Source organism: Salminus brasiliensis, chromosome 3, assembly GCF_030463535.1.
Source record: "Salminus brasiliensis chromosome 3, fSalBra1.hap2, whole genome shotgun sequence".
Classification (NCBI taxonomy): Eukaryota; Metazoa; Chordata; class Actinopteri; order Characiformes; family Bryconidae; genus Salminus; species Salminus brasiliensis.
Window position 1 is genome coordinate 4,196,332 of NC_132880.1, and position 19,286 is coordinate 4,215,617.

General features: G+C 46.1%; 1 protein-coding gene across 2 annotated transcripts in view; it reads left to right on the forward strand.

Annotated features, from left to right (window-relative positions):
- Positions 1 to 19,286, forward strand: part of adgrl1a (adhesion G protein-coupled receptor L1a) — a 223,153-nt gene that overhangs the window by 148,813 nt on the left and 55,054 nt on the right. For both annotated transcript variants that reach the window (XM_072675209.1, XM_072675210.1), the window contains exons 5-6: positions 16,515 to 16,722; positions 17,769 to 18,033. In XM_072675209.1, coding sequence (XP_072531310.1) covers positions 16,515 to 16,722; positions 17,769 to 18,033 — 473 coding nt within the window. The remainder of the gene's footprint in view (positions 1 to 16,514; positions 16,723 to 17,768; positions 18,034 to 19,286) is intronic.

Consider the following 19,286-nt stretch of genomic DNA (forward strand, 5'->3'; position numbering starts at 1 on the left):
CAACAGCCAACTCCCACCACCCCATCACTCACCCCCCCCCCCCCCCCCCAAACGGACCGCCTGATACTGAATCTCAATTTTCTCTTTTTTCCTGCACCTGTTTTTTCTATCACTCTCTTCACTCTCTCTTTATCTCTCTCTCTCTTATTCTCTCTATCCTTCTGTCTCTCTCTCTCTCTCTCTCTCTCTCTTCTTTTTCCGATGCTTGAATAGAAGTGGATCAAAAAGGTAAAGACCACAATGAACATAAACCACAGCTCCCTCTCCTCCTCTTCCTCCTCCTCCTCCTCCTCTTCTCTTCCTCTCCTTTCATCCCCCTCTCCTAACCCAGCACCCTGTGTAGTGCTCATGTTTGATGTTTGTTACCCTCCCCTTCCTCCCTTATTCCCTTCTTCCCTTCCTTCCTTCTTTCTGTCTTTTTTTCTTTGATCTTTCTTTGTATTTTCTTTTTGATCTTTTGCCTCTTTTTGTTTTTGTTTTTTTTCTTTCTTTACTTTGTTCTTTATTTTGATTTCTGTACTATTCCTTCTTTTTTCTTTATTATTCTTTGATCTTTCTTTTTTATTTTTGTTCTTTCTTTCTGTCTATCATTTTGTTTCTTTTTTTATACTTTTATGCTTTTATCTTTTGCCTTGTTTGATTTATTTCCTTATTTCTTTTGGATTCTTTAATTTTCTTTCTTTTCTTTTGTTTGTTTTTGTCCTTCTTTTTTTACTTTATTGTTATTCTTTCTATTCTTTATTTCTTTTTTTTAATTTAGGTCATTTGTTACTTTCTTACTTTGTTTAGTTTTTTTACTTTTCTTCTTCGTTACACACTTTCTCTCTCTCTCTCTCTCTCTCTCTCTCTCTCTCTCTGTTATAACCAATACTCTGCGATCCTTCTAGATTTTTTCTCTTCGTTTCAGACGACGTCAAACACACTCTAACCTGCACGCAGTGATGATTCTGTGTACAGTAAACAACACACAAACACACACACACATTCACTCATGACAAGCTGTCCTCGATTTGAATGATTAACAATCAACCTAAGCTCATCACAATCACTACAGGGCACACACACACAGATGCAATCACACACACACACACACACACACACACACATAAAAACACACTTACACACACACACACAGGCTCTCATTCCACTGCACATGCCACTTTATGCTGTGTGATGGGTTCTGTGCTGTATTCCATTAGCCGGGAGGTCATTTCTCCTTATAGTGATGCAGCGTTGAGTCACACTTCATATCTTTTTTTTTCTGACACACACACACACACACACACACACACACACACACACACACACACGCCCATCTGTGCTGCGTTCACTCCAGCCTCATTCACCATGATTTATTCATCCTTCTATTGTTTGCAGTTAATTTCCAATCAGACCCTCCAGATCCAAGCGACTCCTCACAACACCCCCCCCCCCAAACCTCTGCGGCTCCACGTAGTGCTGGGCGATACTGATCAGGTTGTGTAGGTGATGATAGACCATGTACACTACCAGTCAAAAGTTTTAGAACACCCCCGATTAGTTCAGTAGGACACAGCTTTTCTTGCCTTTCTTGTTTAACCATCTTAGCATGGCTTAGATGAGGCATGGAAACAAGACAATCAAGGTGTGGCCACAACTTCGTAAGGTGTGGGAACAAGATAATTTATGCATGGCCATGACTTAGTAAGACATGGTAACGAAATAATTAAGGTGTGGCCACAACTTAGTTAGGCATGGGAACAAGATAATTAAGGTGTGGCCACAACTTTGTAAGGTGTGGGAACAAGATAATTAATGCATGGCCATGACTTAGTAAGACATGGAAACAAAATAAGTAAGGTGTGGCCACAACTTAGTAAGGTGTGGGAACAAGATAATGAAGTCATGGCTACTGCTTAGTTAGGTGGGGGACAAGATAATTAAGGTGTGGCCACAACTTCATAAGGTGTGGGAACAAGATAATGAAGTCATGGCTACTGCTTAGTTAGGTGGGGGACAAGATAATTAAGGTGTGGCCACAACTTCATAAGGTGTGGGAACCAGATAATTAATGCATGGCCATGACTTAGTAAGACATGGGAGCAAAATAATTAAGATGTGGCCATGACTTAGTAAGGCAATGGAATAATTTAATTAAGCAGTGAACACAACTTCATAAGGTGTGGGAACAAGATAATAAAATCATGGCAAAGGCTTAGTTAGGCATGGGAACAAGATAATTAAGGTGTGGCCACAACTTCATAAGGTGTGGGAACCAGATAATTAATGCATGGCCATGAATTAGTAAGACATGGAAACAAAATAATTAAGGTGTGGCCACAACTTAGTAAGGCAATGGAGTAAGATAATTAAGCGGTGAACACAACTAAATAAGGTGTGGGAACAAGATAATTAAGACATGGCCATGACTTAGTAAGGCATGGAAACAAGATAATTAAGGTGTGGTTAAACTGGATAAATTAGGGGGAGTCCTAAAGCTTTTGACTGGTGCTGTAGTTGGTTCTGATTGGACTGTTTGCACCTGAAAAGCCAGTGAATATGGTAGTGGAAGAAACAGTACAGGAACAGTACAGATATATGGATACATCACCCAGCACTTCCTCCACCCCAGCCCTCCTTTTTTTGTTTTCCTTCCTTCAGGACGGTTCTTCAGTTGTCTGTCGTTGTCGGATTAGAGTCATGGGTTCATGGTTTAGAACGATGTTTCCCCCCCTCCCCCCCAAAGCATTTCCTTCCATTTTTAGGACCCCCAGTGTCCCATCTATCTCTCTCTTTCTTTCCCAGTCTCTCTCCATCTCTCTCTATCTTTCTTGTCGTTCTCTCTCTCTTTTCTCTCGTTTTCTTTCTCATTAAAAGCAGCCACAGGTTTTCGGACTTGTCCACCCTTTCCCGTACTTTTCTTGCTTTGCTCTTCCTCCTCCTCCTCCTCCTCCTCCTTCTCCTCCTCTCCAGCTGTCTGTCCACCACTGCCATCGCTCTTCTTTTTATCCTCATCCTCATTTGCTTGGTCGGGCTTTACCACCACTCACCTGTGTCTTTGACCTGTGTTTGTTTATGTGTGTGTTGTATGTGTGTGTGTGTGTGTGTGTGTATGGGGGGTCCAGAGGAGATGCTGCTGTTGCCGTTGACATTGGTATAAGACGATCGCAAACATCACAGCCAAAAATGGCTCCACTGCCAGTCCCGCTCAATGCTAGTGCTAAGTCTTGGGGCTCAGGCCTGAAATAGTTCTAAACTGGGCTTAAACTGGAACCCAACTGGACCAAATCTGAGCTAATATTGGGCCAAGGCTGGGTGTGAACCTGGCCTTGACTTGGTCCATAACTGGGCCTAAAAAGCCCCAAGACTAAGGAGAGACTAAACGTGACCTAAACTGAGCTTATCCTGGACCAAATTCAGCCCACAATTTGAACCTGGCTTAAACTGCACATAATTTGGTCTGAGTTTGGGCTGGATTGGGCCTAGACTAGGTGTAAAACTGGTCTAAATTGGGGTTTAATTAGTTTGAAACTAGACTTAATAAATTGGGACGTCCCTTAACCCACATTTGGCCTATAATGGCTCCAAGCCTAAACCGCGACTCACCTGAACCTGGATGTTTTCTAAACCTGTTTTTACCTGAACTTAAACTTGGGCTGAAATTGGGCCATGACTGGGTGTAAATGCGGCCTAAACCGCCTTAATTGGTTCTGAAGTTTAAAGTAAATGGGACTTTTTGGGACCTGAACCCAAAATCTGGCCTACACTGGGCTTAAACCGGACCTAATTTGCCCGCAACTGAGCTAAATGTTGTGTGTCCAGAGTGGGGACTAAAATGTGGACAAAAATATCTGATCAGAATTTGGCCTAAACTGGGCCTAGACTGGGCTTAAACCGGGCCTAAACTGGTATTAAATCTATATTAGGCCTAAAATAAGGCCTAAGGTTGGTTCAAACTGGGCTGAAATTGAGCCTAAATCTAATCTTAGACCTCAGTCAGATTTAACTGTGCCTAATTTATCCTAAACTATCCCTGCGCGTTTAGACATTAACCATATGCCACCCTGTCAGCGCTGCACCTCCCTGGACCTCAGTCAAGACGCGTTTCCCCCCGTTCTGACCGGCCATGTGCTAATGTGCGTCTGTTCGTCACATTTCAACCCCTAAACATCTGCATCGTTCCCCGAGAACAGCTGTATCACCTCTAATGCTCGATTCTGCCGCTTGGTTTTGCAGCAGTAACCCCTCACTCCCTCCCTAGCTCCCTCCCTCGCTCCCTCCCTAGCTCCCTCGCTCCCTCCCCTCTTCTCATCCCACCCATTTCAGACTGCTTTCACCCACAATCCCACAACACTGCATACCCTCTTCCCTGTTCCTCATCCCTCCTGCCTTTCAGTCTGCTGCTAATTATTCCCTCTGTCTGCTGATTTGATTAACAATCGAGGATTCGTGCTGCTCGCGGCCTTCGCTCATTAACACTCGTTGATTTAAGGATCGATTAATCGGCAGATTATGGATTCTGGGGGATGCGCTGCTCTGCCTTTTGTGCTCAGGACCTGTCATTGTTAGAGAAATGCACAAATACACACACACACACACACCTACACACACACACACACACTGGTGTCAGGTATCTCTCTTTTACAGAAAGAGCAGTGGAAGTAGGTCCTCATTAGGAGTGACCCCCACCTCCCAAACCCCTCCACATAACACACACACACGCACATACACAGTCTTGTGACACACAGGCAGTTTTGCATTCATGTGTGTATGTGTGTGTGTGTGTGTGTGTGTGCGTGTGTGTATTGTTAAAGCTAAAAAGCTCAGGCCAACACAGGTGGTCATGAATTTCAATGAGAGCCACTCAGGTACACATAGACCTTTGCGGACAGGCAGAACAGCGAGACCCTGGGGAGGAAGGAGAGGGCGAGAGAGAGGGGGGGAGAGAGAGAGAGAGAGAGAGAGAGAGAGAGAGAGAGAGAGACTAAAGAGAAAGGCTTCAGAGGTCCAGCTGTTTTGCTGTCTCGGCTGTATGCAGTAAATGATATGTAGCAGGCCGTAATGAAGGCTGTCTGCCGGTTGTGTACGGCTTAAAGCCTCCTAGACAATGAATGGTATGAATGGTAGCAGTAACACAGAAACACACACACACACACACACTTACACACACACAAACTTACACACACTCACACACACACAGTAGGGGTCTTACGGCTTGACATTTACACTGTAGCATTACTTAAAATGTTTTATACACTACGTGTCCAAAAGTTTGTGGACACCCCTTCTAATGAATGCATTGCTGAGGGAAAAGTGTAAATGCGCACACAGACACGTAGCTTGTCTATTCCCTGTAGAGAAGTACTGCCAATAGAATAGGACTCTCTGGATGCATCAACCTATTGGCACCATGCTGCGTAAGGCCAGGCGTGGGCTAGAGTGGGGGTAGAAAGCCCCCCAGCATTGAGCTGTGGAGCAGTGGAAGAACTGTGATCTCTGGAATGATGGATGGTGGAGCTCCATCCAGTCATTTTGGGATGAGTTGGGCAGTTGGGGATGATGAGGTGGAGTGGTGATCATCATCATCCAACAACCTGTCCTCACTAACGCTCTTGTCGCTGAATGAGGCAATCAAATCCTCACAGCAATGCTCCTCCAGAATCGAGTAGAAAGCCTTCTTCCCTGGACAGCAGAGACAGTTACTCCAACCAAAGCAGGCTAAGATCTTTTTTAATACCTTTGATTTCTGAAGAAATGATGAAGAATGAAGAGGTGTCCCAATACTTTTGTCCATTTAGTGTATATAGGTTTAAGGGGAAGGGAGGAGTTTTACTATTACTGAAATCCATAGGCCTGGAAGTCCATAGATGGTAACTATCATACACCATGACTGACCGTGACTGACAGTGAAAACATAAATCACCCCCCCGATACACACACACACACACACACACACACACACACACACACACACACACTTGTACAGAGCGTTAGTACTCTCATTGGCTCCTCCCACTGCTTTGACTCAACACTCATACAGTAATGATTCAAAACCAGCAGTATGGCAGGCTTTGTATGTGTGTGTGTGTATGTGTGTATGTGTGTGTGTGTGCATGTGCCTATCTGAGGGATATAAGGGATATGAGACAGTGTGTTTGTTTATGTACGTATGTATTCTGTATATGTGTGTGTGTTTGTGTGTGTGTGTGTGTGTGTGTATAAGTATCTCCATAGCAACGTTGCCACCATGTCTTTAACCTCCAGGACGTAATCTCGGAGATTAACGCAAATCCTAATTCTCATTTCACAGGAATAACCTTTGACCTCTCTCCGTTTTCATCCCTCCTTCCTTCCTTCCTCACACACACACACACACACACACACACAATCACACAATTCTCTTTTTCCAGCTCTCTCACTCACTCTCTCTCTCTCTCTTGCTCATTCACTCGCTCGCTCGCTCTCAAACACACACTAACACGTTAACACTCGCGCACTCTCTGCTATGCTCTCCTCTGTTGCTCTTTTTTTCCCTTCTCAAGCTCGCACACACTCACGCATACCAATGCACACACGTGCACGCACACACACACACACACACACACACTCTCTCTCAGACATATGCACGCTCACTCTCACACACACAAACACACATGCACACACATGCACGATTACCCATTCTGTGCACTGAAGGTGTTGTGTGCTGTGCAGCACGCTGCCCCCTGCTGGATGTTCTGTGCACCTGCCAGGAACAGGTGTGAGATTCAATTAGAGCAGCAGGTCGCTCAGCGGCCCGGTCCACTTTGGTGCACCTCTCAGCATGAGCTGGTGGACATGGCATGGCAGCGCACCATCCGTATCAGCCACACACACACACACTCTACTATACAATAGTTGACAGTGTAGTTAGCAGTGTCCCCCCTGACTACAGACTCCCCCCTAGCACTGGCGCTACGAGGCTAAAGTGGCTAACAAGCAATGGAAGCAAATAGCCACTAAGTTAGCATAGTGCTAGCTGCAGGCATGGGTCATCACACAATAAGGCGAAATTCAGGCTTAAGTCCAAATGTGTCCACATGTTTGTGGACACCCCTTGTAATGAATGCCCAGCTACTTTAAGTTGCACCCATTGCTGACACAGATGTGCAAATGCACACACACACACACAAGCTAGTCTAGCTCCTGTAGAGAAGTACTGCCAATAGAATAGGACTCTCTGGAGCACATAAGGATGTCCATTTGGGACCTGTATGGGGAGTCCACTAGCATGTACCCACCCACTCAGAGCCTATGCCTAACTGGAACCCACCTAGTCCACATTCCACTCATGTGAGCACCACATGAGCATGTGGGCTGTGGAACCTTTTGGCACCTTACCTATTGCCAGAAGTGGGCTAGAAGGGTATAAAGCCCCCCAGCCAACTCTCTTGTCACTGAATGCAATCAAATTCTCACAGCAATGCTGCATAATGTAGTAGTAAAAATATATATTTTTAATACCCTTAAATTTGAAAGGGAACAACGAATGAGCAGGTGTCCCAATACTTTTGTCCATATAGTGGAGATCCCCCTATATCACACAGTAGTGTTGGTGGAGGTTCAGAAGGTGAAAGCTAGCCCATGCTTCACCCATGCTAGCCTTCCCATGAAGCCTTTTGTTGGGAATTTGTGCTGTAACAACTGATCCATCGTCTTGGTTGTCACCATGCCAACCCCGGAGAGCACAGTGACTAGTGTAGTAAGTTCATGGTGCCTGAAAAAGTTTCAGCAGTAGGTAGACACAATGGCGTTGGAAGGCTCAACACGCTTGGAGGAGAACACTAGCTGCCATGGATGCTAGATACAACATCACGCTAACTCTCTGTTACCCACGCTCTGTTATTGGGGGCCGGGAAGGCCATCCCACCTACCCAAAAACTCAGAATCTCCCCAATGCCCGACTGTGGCATGTGGGATTGAACTTGCAGTGATGATAACCTCATTAGCTTAGCTGGTTGCGCCCCTTAGGAGCCTCTTTCGACATTCTTTGGTCCATGTTTATAGATAACAGTGCATCATACAGAGTCGGAGACCCTGTAAAAAGTCTATTAGAGGTTCCCGAACAGCTTCCCGTGGTGTGAGGCGAGTGTGTGATGGTTTAAACAGCTAAATAATGTCCCCTAACTTAGCATCATTAGCCTCGTATCTCCAGTGCAGAGCCAGAGAAGCAAACGCCGGGCCTACCCTGGCCTGTAAGACCTACTGGAGCTTTAGCTTTAGCACAGGGACTGCATTCAGTACGTGAAGCCCACTCACAGGCACAGGGTGGACAACCGGGTGGTGTGTGTGTGTGCCGACCTTGGCTCTCAGAAAACAAACAAAATAAGGCTGAGAAACTCCAACTTCCAGCTCTGCCCAAGTGGGTGATGGGTTAGCCTGACATCGCTAAAGCAGGATAGATCTGCACAGCAGGTGGTAGGGTTGGCTGGGGGTGGATTTCCTCGGCTAGTTTGTGCGGATTGTGTTAATAGACTCCCAGAAGTGCTGCTGAGGTCAGATGACCCGCTGAAAGGGAGACAGCGAGAGAGAAAGTGAGACAAAGAGAGAGAGACAGAGGGAGAATTGTAAAATACACATGAGGAAAGCCAGAGAAGAGCATGAGTCAAGCTTAATTAATCCTCACAGGTCTATATGTTTGTGTGTGTGTGTGTGTGTGTGTGTGTGTGTGCAGTGTGATGTGGTGTATATACTGACTCTCAGTATAGGAGGTAAATGCACTGCTGGGTGCACATTCTTGACAGTAACCGAAGCTGGTCGTCTCCTCATTAATATTCTATGGAGAAAGTAAGACTTTAGCATGTGGTCAGAGCAGTGGGCCAAGGGTCTTGGGCTGAGTGGGCTGAAGCTCCGCCCACAAATGCATTCATGCACTACTGCAATGCTGGGCAAGGTTTAGGTTTAGAGAACTTAATGAGATACTGTAATGTAAGCCTAACGTACACTATGTGTCCAAATGTTTGTGGACACCCCTTCCACATAGAATAGGACTCTCTGGTGCAGATTAACATAAAGCTATTGGCATCAGTAGAGGGGTACAAAGCCCCCCAGCATTGAGCTGTGGAGCAGTGGAAGAACTGTGCTCTCTGGAATGATGGATGGTGCTCCATCCAATACTTTTTGGGATGAGCTGGGGTGGTGATCTAAAATTATGACCTTACTAAAACAGCTCTTGCATACAATCAAATCCTCACAGCAATGTTGGCCTTCTGCCCTGGACAGTAGAGACAGTGTCTCCAACAAAAGCAGGATAAACACTTTTTTAATACCCTTGATTACGGTAGAAACAATGAACAATATGCAGGCGTCCCAATACTTTTGTCCATATTGTGTAGCTTGATTGCACAAAAAGCTATTGAATTTGATCTTGATCTGTTCTTTTATTTCTGGAGTTTTTAATCCCAGTTCTCTTCCCAGTTTAGTCATTTGCAGTTTCCACCCACCAGCTAGGACCCCTCCATCACACAGTGCTACCAGTGCTGGGAGGGCTGTGAAGGCTAGCATGGGCCTCCTCCGAGTCTCACAAAGCTCCACTAGCCTAAGTCGACTTCATAGCAAACTGCCGCTAACAGACGCATGCATCGGCTAGCATCACACTGAGTGCTGGGGGAGCGAGGAAAAGCCATCCTACCTATCCCACCTTTGCATCACTGGGGGTAGAACCTGCAAACTCCCTGTGATATAGAGCCAGCTCTTAGACTGTTGCTCCACTCAGGAGCCCCACACCCTGTCTATTGAAATACTGGCCCATATTTAAGTCTGAGCTGAGATCAGTTAATGTTTTTTACTGGTTCCAGATCAGTTCTTTTGCTCTTTAGTGCTTAATAAATGCGGCCCACTGTTAGCATGCATTCACACGCATCCAAGCCAGGAACTGACCAACCCAGGCATTCAGAGCACTGGTGGAGCACTGGTGGAGCATGAACCCGCGACAGAGAGAGAGAGAGAGAGAGAGAGACAGTGTCTGTGACCAATAGGATTGGAGAAGGCACTGACTGACCTCCGTGAGAAACAGTGAGAGAGAGAGTGTGTGTGTGTGTGTGTATATATATGTAGTTATAGGTAGGTGTGTGGGTGTGTGGGAGTGTGTTCGTTCTGGCTCTGTCCCAATTCCTCTTCAACCCACTATGTTCATTCTTTATGGGTCACCTACATAGAGCAGGTCACTACTGTACTGAGCTTTGCCATTTTCCGTCTCTCTGTGGAAGCTACAGGTTTTATTCTCACACACAAATCTAATAATAACAGCTTCGGCTTAGCCAGCCTGTTCTTATTTGGTCTCCGATAGATCCATCACGTCCAGGAGAAGCTTTCTGCCGCTTTAGTGTTCCCATTAGGGGTGTAAAAATGCATCGATGCATCGACCAGACCGTGAAGATTCAACAGCATCGATTTTGGAATCAATTAGTATGGATTGGAATATGATTCAGTGAAGTGTGTGCTCATTTTAAGGGGGGGCAGAATAACCGTGCAGGCAGTTATACCCATCATACATAGTAGAGTATAATCGTCGCTGTCCAAGATAATACATGTATCTCCAAAATGATGACTTGTTAAAATGTTCGGAACTTTGAATGGAAGTCAATGTAAAATTTTGCGCATTTCTATTGGTCCAGAGCAGCTCCAGGGTTCAAACCCTGAGACATAGTTTTTACTGAACAGCAGTCATACACTTAGCATGTCGGTGGCAGGGACGTCATTGGAAGTCATTGGACCCAATGTCCAGGCTAGAGGGGATGTGAACCCCCCCCCCAGCATTGAGCTGTGTCTCCTGGAATGATGGTTGGTGCGCCAGCCAGTACTTTCGGATGAGTTGGGGCGCTAGGGGTGAGATGGTGGGGTTTTGACCATCATTCGACATCTTGACCTCACTAGAGCTCTTGTTGCTGAATGCAATCAAATCCTCACAGCAATGTTCTAGGAATATCTAGTAGAAAGCCGTCTTCCCTGGACAATAGAGACGGATACTCCAACAAAAGCAGGGTGAAGGTTTTTTTAATACTCTTAGTTTTAACACTTAGCTAAGGTGTGGTGGCTGGGACGTCATTGGAGTCCCCAGTCTACCCCGCTAAAATCAGGGTGGTCTTACTCTGGAACTGGGGGATTTGCTTCCGTACGATCTCATCCCACCTCATGTACAAAAGTGAACACTTCACAGTTTTAAATGAATCAATCATTGAATAAAGGTTAAACCATCAATCTGACCATTACACTTGCTAAACTGCTCTGAATCAGGAGAGATAAGCTGGTTAGCATTAGCTTAGTTAGTAGCATAACAGTCTAGCTGACAGAAAGCCCAATTCTAAATATTTACATGATAATGACTCGAGCGACTACTGACTAATGCCGAAGTTTTTTCCCCCCATGGTTTAGTTTTGGTTCTGTAGCCCACTCGCTAAGCTAGCCTCTGCTTAACTAGCTCGGCTACAGCTCCACCGAGTAGCAGTCGGCCCAGTGCTGACTGCTGACCTAAGTGCTGACCATAAACACTTATGAAATATACTGTAAGTCGTTTATATCTAATAAATAATATGCAACATACATACAGTATGTATATGTACGCTGCACGGACAAAAGTATTGGGACGCCTGCTCATAGTTCATCGCTTCTTCGGAAATCAAGGGTATTAAAAAGAGTGGATCCTGCTTTTGTTGGAGTGACTGTCTCCAATGGACAGGAGGAAGGCTTTCTACCAGAATTCGGAGAGCATTGCTCTGAGGATTTGATTGCATTCGGCGACAAACAAGAGCGTTAGTCAGGCCAGGATTTCTGAGGAACGCCCTAACTCATCCCAAAAGTATCGGATGGAGCTCCAACCATCAACCCAGAGAACTTCCACTGAGTTCTTCCACTGCTCCACACCTCAATGCTGGGGGGCTTCATACCCCTCTAGCCCACGCCTGGCTAATATTAGGCAGCATGGTCCAATAGGTTATTCTATTGGTAGTTTTTGTACTTCTTCTCTACAGTGTGTGTGTACATTTGAATGCATTCATTAGAAGGGGTGTCCACAAACATTTGTACATATAGTGCAGTGTATGTACGTATACTATAATAATGAGCATTTGCATAATAACCATGTTATCTGTTCAAGTGAAGCCAAATGCGGTGCAACGCGACTTGGAATAGGCATAAAACAAGACAAAGGCCCTCAATAAAAGCACAATAAGGGAGAAGTTATCCACTTAGAAGTGCGAAGAAGAACGGGAAACTCTTCCAAAGTGATGATTAAAACAACAAGAGCAAAACTAGTTAGAAGCTGCAGCTGAAAAAGTGACTCTTCAGCTGGTTTGAAGCGCCGCTAATGGAGGGAGGCTGCGTGATGAAATGGCTGTGGGCAGTGAGTTGCTAATCTTTGGAGCCAGCACTATCCCTTGGTGATTTTAAAATCCAATTTGGTTCGGGATCGGTCAGACTCTCTGAAGTGTGTATGGGTGCGCTGAGACATTAGCAGATTTAAAAGCCCTAAAACAGTTTGGAAGCCGGTAGAACAAGCAGGATGCAGCCAGTGTGGTGATACTGAAACCTTGGTAATACCCACACCTCTCTCTCTCTCTCTCTCTCTCTCTCTCTCTTTCTCCCTTTTCCCTTCCCTCTCGCTGTCTCGCTGCTGTGGATCCTCTGTCTGCAGCATTTCTGTCCTTATTGCAGCCTCACAGCCTCGCAGTCTTCTGATGTAATTCCGTGAAAACTGCATTACGGGAGTTTTAGAGTGGGAAACGATCCCGCGACTTGCGGCCTTAGCATTTCGTAGTTCATAGTAAGTAAGGCCCGGTTAGGGTAAGCTTGCTGATCCGAGTTCAGAAGGAAAAGTTCAAAAGACAAGTTCAAGCTATTTCTGCTACTCTATATTATGGACAAAAGTTTGTGGACACCCTGAATTGAGCTACGCTACGTTGTGCGTTGCATTGGCGACATAGATGTGCAAATGCAGACACACACATAGCATGTCTAGTCCCTGTGGAAAAGAAGCACAGCCAATAGAACAGGACTCTGGAGCAGATAAAGACCTGAACCTATTGGCACCAGGCTGCCAAATGCCTACAATGCCTACAGGCCCCCCTGGCATTGAACTGTGTCCCTTGGAATGATGGTTGGTGCGTCAGCCAGTACTTTCGGATTGGACAGTTGGGGAGCTGGGGATGAGATGGTGGGATGGTGACCATCATTCGACATCCTGAGCTCACTAAAGCTCTTGTTGCTGAATGCAATCAAATCCTCACAGCAATGCTTTTAAACCGTCTAAGCCGTCCTCCCTGGACAGTAGAGACAGTTACTCCAACAAAAGCAGGATACTCTTGATAGTGGACCAAGCAATAAGACCATACAGTGTAGTTTTAGGATGGTTCTGAACCGAATCAGAGTTACTGAACTACTCAGATAGTTCAGCTGTCCAATAGGGGGAGAGCTCAAACCACTGTGTCTTTTCGGCCAAACTTGGGCTGTGTCCCAATTGCGTACTACTGCACTACAATAAGGTATATACACTGTATACTAATCCTAATAGTATGTGTTTGACAGGTTAGTACACAAAATATTGGCGTACCTATCCACTTCATACTAACAGCAAATGATGAAGCGTTGCTATGCCAACACATATCATTCCCCTGCCGTCCTGGTTGCTGCTGCACTTGCATTGTTTTCCACCATTTTTGCAAACTCAGGTATTTTGCTGCATCCCAAATGCATACTATTTACTAACACTAGCTACCTTTTAAGTATGTAGTGTAGATAAAAGTATGGAAGTTGAGTATACTCAAATATCCAAGATACGTACTGGTTTACCAGCGGTGGCAGCAGAATATGCAGTGACATGTGTTGGCATAGCAACGCTTCCTTACTTCCTGTTTTTTTTAGAAAAAATAGGTTAGTATGTTAATATTTAATCTTGCAAGATTAGTATATAGTCTATAGCTTATAGTATTGGGGTGTAGTGCACAATTGGGACGCAGCCTGTGGGACGTAGCTCCTCCCTTTTTACCATTGTATTGCATTGTGGGAGAACAGTGTCCATCAAAACCCTGCTCTAAAACCGACTGCAGCCAGTTATGCATCGTGTACTTAACTTTGACACTGCTGTCTGTGCTGCATACTTCATACTCAAAAAGTAATTAGTATTAGTACTTAGTACGCAATTGGGACACAGCCAAGAACTTGTTTAGCCAAGAAAAGTAGGTGAATGGCAACTTTCAGACTAGTCTCTAATCAGACTAGTCACTCAGGAGGCATTAAGCCCCTCCTCCGTACACTCGCTATCAACCCTGTAACGTGTATTTTTAAAAAACGTATTAGTATTAGTAATTAGTGCGCAATTTGGACGAAGCCAAGAACTCGCTTCGCAGAGAAACTTAGTGGTGGACTTAGTGGCTGCCCACTCCACATTAAGCCCAGCCTCCGTACGCTCATTAACAACCCCGTAACGTGCATTTTCAGAATGTTGCTGAGACCAGCAGATACTGATGGTGGATCTCCTCTTTAAAGCTTGTTCCGTTCATTACTGTCAGGAGGTGAATGGATCTCTGCAGCCTTCCTCTGCAGTCCACACGTCCAGAAGAAGTGAGGAGCTGAGCTTAACAGCTGTCCAGCTGCTTATTGGGTACACACCTCCACGCAGATGTTCAGAGTGGAGTTCAGGGGGACAAAACAGAGGACAGTGTGGACGAGGAGCCCTTTAACTCTATAGCCTCGTGATTCTCTAGTGTTTGTCACTGTGGATGGTTTTAGCTTCAGGCAGTAATGTATTAATGTGTGTGTGTGTGTGTGTGTGTGTGTCCACTTAAAGTCAGTGTTATATTCACTAGCAGCTTTTTAAATAGATCAGTGTATAAGACCCTGCGGAGTCGTAAAGAGCTCTGACTGAGGCAGCCAGAGTTTTAGGAGAGAAATCCCCGCCAGCTTTTTTTTTTTTTCCCCTCTCTTCGGAGGCGCTCCCACCTCTCACGCTCGGAGGGTCCCCTGTGATGTCACAGCCCAGATGATGCTGCCTCTCTCTATAAACACCTTTCCCTTTTCCCCATTCGCCTTTTTTCCACCCTCTCCTACTTCTGTTCCTCTCTTCTCCTCTGTTTTCACCCCCTCTATTCTTTCTCTTTCATCTCCTCCTTTGTTCTCTTTCCTTTCTTCTATACTTTTCACTTCAATTACTTTGTTCTCTTCTTTTTCTCTTTGCTTCTCCTCTCAGATCTTCTCTTCTGTTCTTTGATTTTCTTTTGTTTTCTTTTATCTTTTCTTCTCATCTCTGATCTTCTGTTCCATTGTTCCTTCTTCTGATCTTTCATTTTCTTCTTTTCTGTTCTTTGATTTTCTTTTCCTTTCTTCTTTTCTTTGTTTCCTCTCTTCTTTTTTCCCTTTCATTTTTTAATTTTCTTTTCCTTTCTTTCTTCTCATCTCTTCTTTTGATCTCCTCTTCTCTCTTGTCATCTCTTTTAGTTCCTTCTCCTCTGTCTTTTTTCTTTTTTCTCTTATTTTCTCTTCCTTCCTTTTCTTCATTTCTCTCCTTTTATATTCCCTAATTTATTTTATTCTCTTCCTCGCTCCTCTTTTCCTTTTTTTGTCCTCTCTCTCTCTCTCTCTCTCTCTCTCACTCTCTCTTTCTCCTGCTCCTCTTCTCACCGCTCGTGTCCCCCTGCAAAGTGTGAATGTGCATCGGCCAGCTAATTCACACCACTCCCATGTGGACGGATATAGAGGACATGGTGTGTGTGTGTGTGTGTGTGTGTGTGTGGTTGTGTATGTCAGAGGGAGTGCTTAAATGCATCAGAGAGAGAGAGAGAGAGAGAGTCAGTGAGACGCACCACATTTGTTGCCAAACATGACCGGTCCTGATCTGCATTGCCGTTCAGATAGATCCAAACATCCGTCCCTCTGCAGCGGTGCGGATCGGCTCTCCCGCCACCGCCGATTCACCTCACTTTACATAGAGACAAAACAGAAGCCCAGAGCTGAAGTAGGCCATGGCTACAACACTCCCAACACCCCCCCCCCCCTTAGCGCACCCAGCCTTCTAGCCCCCCAGCCAAGAAACCATCATCCATCACAGCACTGCCTCTCTAACACACAGCCAACTAACCAGCATTTACATTCTCACGTTCTTCCACTGAAAATAGAGCCATTTATCTCATGCCTTCTCTCAAATCTCTCCCCCTCTCTCTCTCTCCCTCTCTCTCTCTTTCTCCTCTCTCTCTCTTCCGTCTGAATTTATACTCCAATCCTTCACATCCTCCCGTGTCCCTCTCATCTTCCTTTTCCCCTTCCTTCCTCTCTTTATTGCCCATTTCTCATCTCTTTATCCCGTCTGATTTCTCTGCGTTTCAATCTATTCCGCCTCCTTCCCGTCCCTCTCCCTCCCTCCCTTCCTCCCTCTCCTCCTTCCCATCGTTCTGTCCGTGCTATACCTCCATATTCTTTTATCTCTCTGTCTCTCTCTCTCTCTCTCTCTCTCTCTCTCTCTTTCTCTGTCTATGTCTCTCTCTCTCCCTCTCTTCCTCCCCTCTCTCCAGTCTTTGTGTGTCCCGGGACCCTCTTGCGGGTCCAGGCGGCGAGTTCGCTCCAGGAGGCCGAGCATCAGTCAGGGGCGTGGTGTAAAGACCCTCTGCAGTCCGGCGACCGGCTCTACGTCATGCCCTGGACGCCGTACCGGACCGACATGCTGTACGAATACGCATCATGGGAGGACTTCAGACAGAACCGGGCCACCACCACCTACAAGTGAGTGAAGATACAGCCCTGCGGTCCAGCAGTGACCTTTGATTTGGTCGGTCAGGGCGTCTGTAGTGTTTCTTCCTTAGCTTGGAACTAGAGCTACACACTGACCACTGACCAAGTCCACCAAGATCACTTACAACCCTGTCATATCTCCATACACTGTATGGGCAAAAGTATTGGGACACCTGCTCATGCCCTGTTTTATTCCAAAAAAGCGACAAGAGCATTATTGATTTACACCCCGTTAGCCCACTCCATTAGGCATAGTGACAATAGGTACAGCCCAGATGGGGCCCATGTTTAACCCCTCCTGGTCCCATTACTGACTCCTGGTGGGCATCCATATGTGAGGCCAACGTAGAACCCAAGCACAAAGCTTACTGGGCTACCCATACAGGCCCTACATGGACATGCCAACGGGGTCATTTTTATGTGCTCCAGAGTCCTATTCTAATGGCAGTACTTCTCTGTAAGTACTAGACAAGCTGTGTGTGTGTGTGTGTGCATTTGCACATCTGTTTCAGCAATGGGTGCAGCTTAAAGTAGTCTAAGAATGCATTTATTAGAAGGGCTGTGTCCCAATTCAGAAGCTACATCCTTCGGAGGCCACGGCAACGAAGGATCCTACGACTGGAGACATCAAAGTCACTTGACGGGGGTGGCGTTTTGTGACGCAACGGTACGGGCAGGAAATCTGTCGTAGAGCAGACGGCTACGCCTTTGTATACCGCATCCTTCGAAGGATGCAGCCCCTGAATTGGGACACAGTCATAGTGTACATTAGCTTCATAACCCCAGTTAGAAAAAGAAAAATTCTGCCAAAGTAGCTCTTAAAAAGTTTATATGAGACTATTCCGGGCGGAGGAGAGTAGTGTGCGTCCTGCAGGAATAAAATTCTACATTTTTTACTCAATTTTGGGACCAACAACTCCCAGTGCACATACAGACCTAAGGCGTGACAGACACTTTTTGAGAGACTGACAGATTGAGAGAGCGTCCCTAAGTATTTGCACTGCTAGGTCACTCCTGCCCCGCTCTTCTTTCCCCAGGCTACCGAATCGAGTGGACGGTACGGGCTTCGTGGTGTACGACGGCGCTGTCTTCTACAACAAGGAGCGCACGCGCAACATCGTCAAATACGATCTACGCACACGCATCAAGAGCGGGGAGGCCATCATCGCCAACGCCAACTACCACGACACCTCTCCGTACCGCTGGGGGGGCAAGTCCGACATCGACCTCGCTGTGGACGAGAACGGCCTGTGGGTCATCTACGCCACCGAGGCCAACAACGGACGCTTAGTGGTCAGCCAGGTGAGGGAAGAGGATTTGGCAGGGTCCTCTTCGATTGTCCCCTTTGCAGTTATTTGGGGGGTGGGTCGTTCTCAGCACTGCAGTGACGCCGACTGGCATGGTGGTGGCGATGTTGGTACGAGTGGATCAGACACAGCAGTGCTGCTGGGGTTTTTAAACACTGCATCCACTCTATTAGACACCCCTACAAAGCTGGTCCACCTGTTGGCTGGACATGCTGGTTAGTAGACTGTGCTCAGGTCCAGGTGTTTAAGAACTCCAGCAGCACTGCTGTGTCTGATCCACTACTCGTACCGGCCCAACACACACCATTACAGTCATCATAGAGAGTGACCCACCACCCAAATACTACCTGCTCGGTGGTGGTCAGTCCTGTGGGGTCCTGACCATTGTAGAACAGGGTCAAAGGAGGCTAATAACAAAGTATGCAGAGAAACAGATGGATACAGTGTGGGATAATAGAACTACACAGTGCTCCTATATGCGAGGTGGAGCTAGCATGATGGGCTGTTTCCCTAAAATTCCCAGAACCAGAGGTGGGGGGGTATTGCACATTGTATTTTTACATTGAGGGATCTCTATTCCCTTAACATGTGTGTGTAGTTTAAGTGTGTGTGTATGTGGTCCGCTGGGAGCAGTGTGGTAGTGGAGTCTGACGGCAGCAGGAAGGAAGGACCTACGATACCCCTCCTTCACACACTTGGGGTGAAGCAGCCGGTCACTAAAAGAGCTGCCCAGTGCTGCCAGAGTCTCATGCATGGGGTGGGAGCCGTTCTCCAGCATGGATGCCAGCTTGGCTGTCATCCTCCTGTCTCCCACCACCTGCACTGGGTCTAAGAAGCATCCCAGGACAGAGCTGGACAGCCCTCTCTTTATGAGTTATATGAGTAATAAGACAGTAATAAGCGTTATATGAGTAATAATGTAGTAATAATAATATGAGTATATGAGTAATAAGACAGCTCACAGCTCATTTCGGGTGACTATAGACTTCCATTGTTAGCTAGCGTCATTAGCTAGCCTTGTAGCTGCAGTGAACAACCACAGGAACAGAAACTTCACACACCGCTACGACTTTTCCCATCATCTTTTCCCATCATCTGAAAGTGGGCACGGGATCGCGTACATTAGCTTTTTGGCCGAACTACTCCTTTAAGGGTGTTTTTGCCTTTCACACAAGCCTGTAAAGATGCTTTCTCGGAGATATGAGGTTTTCTTAAGTCAACAATGCTCTTCTTGAAACCTCATTTGCA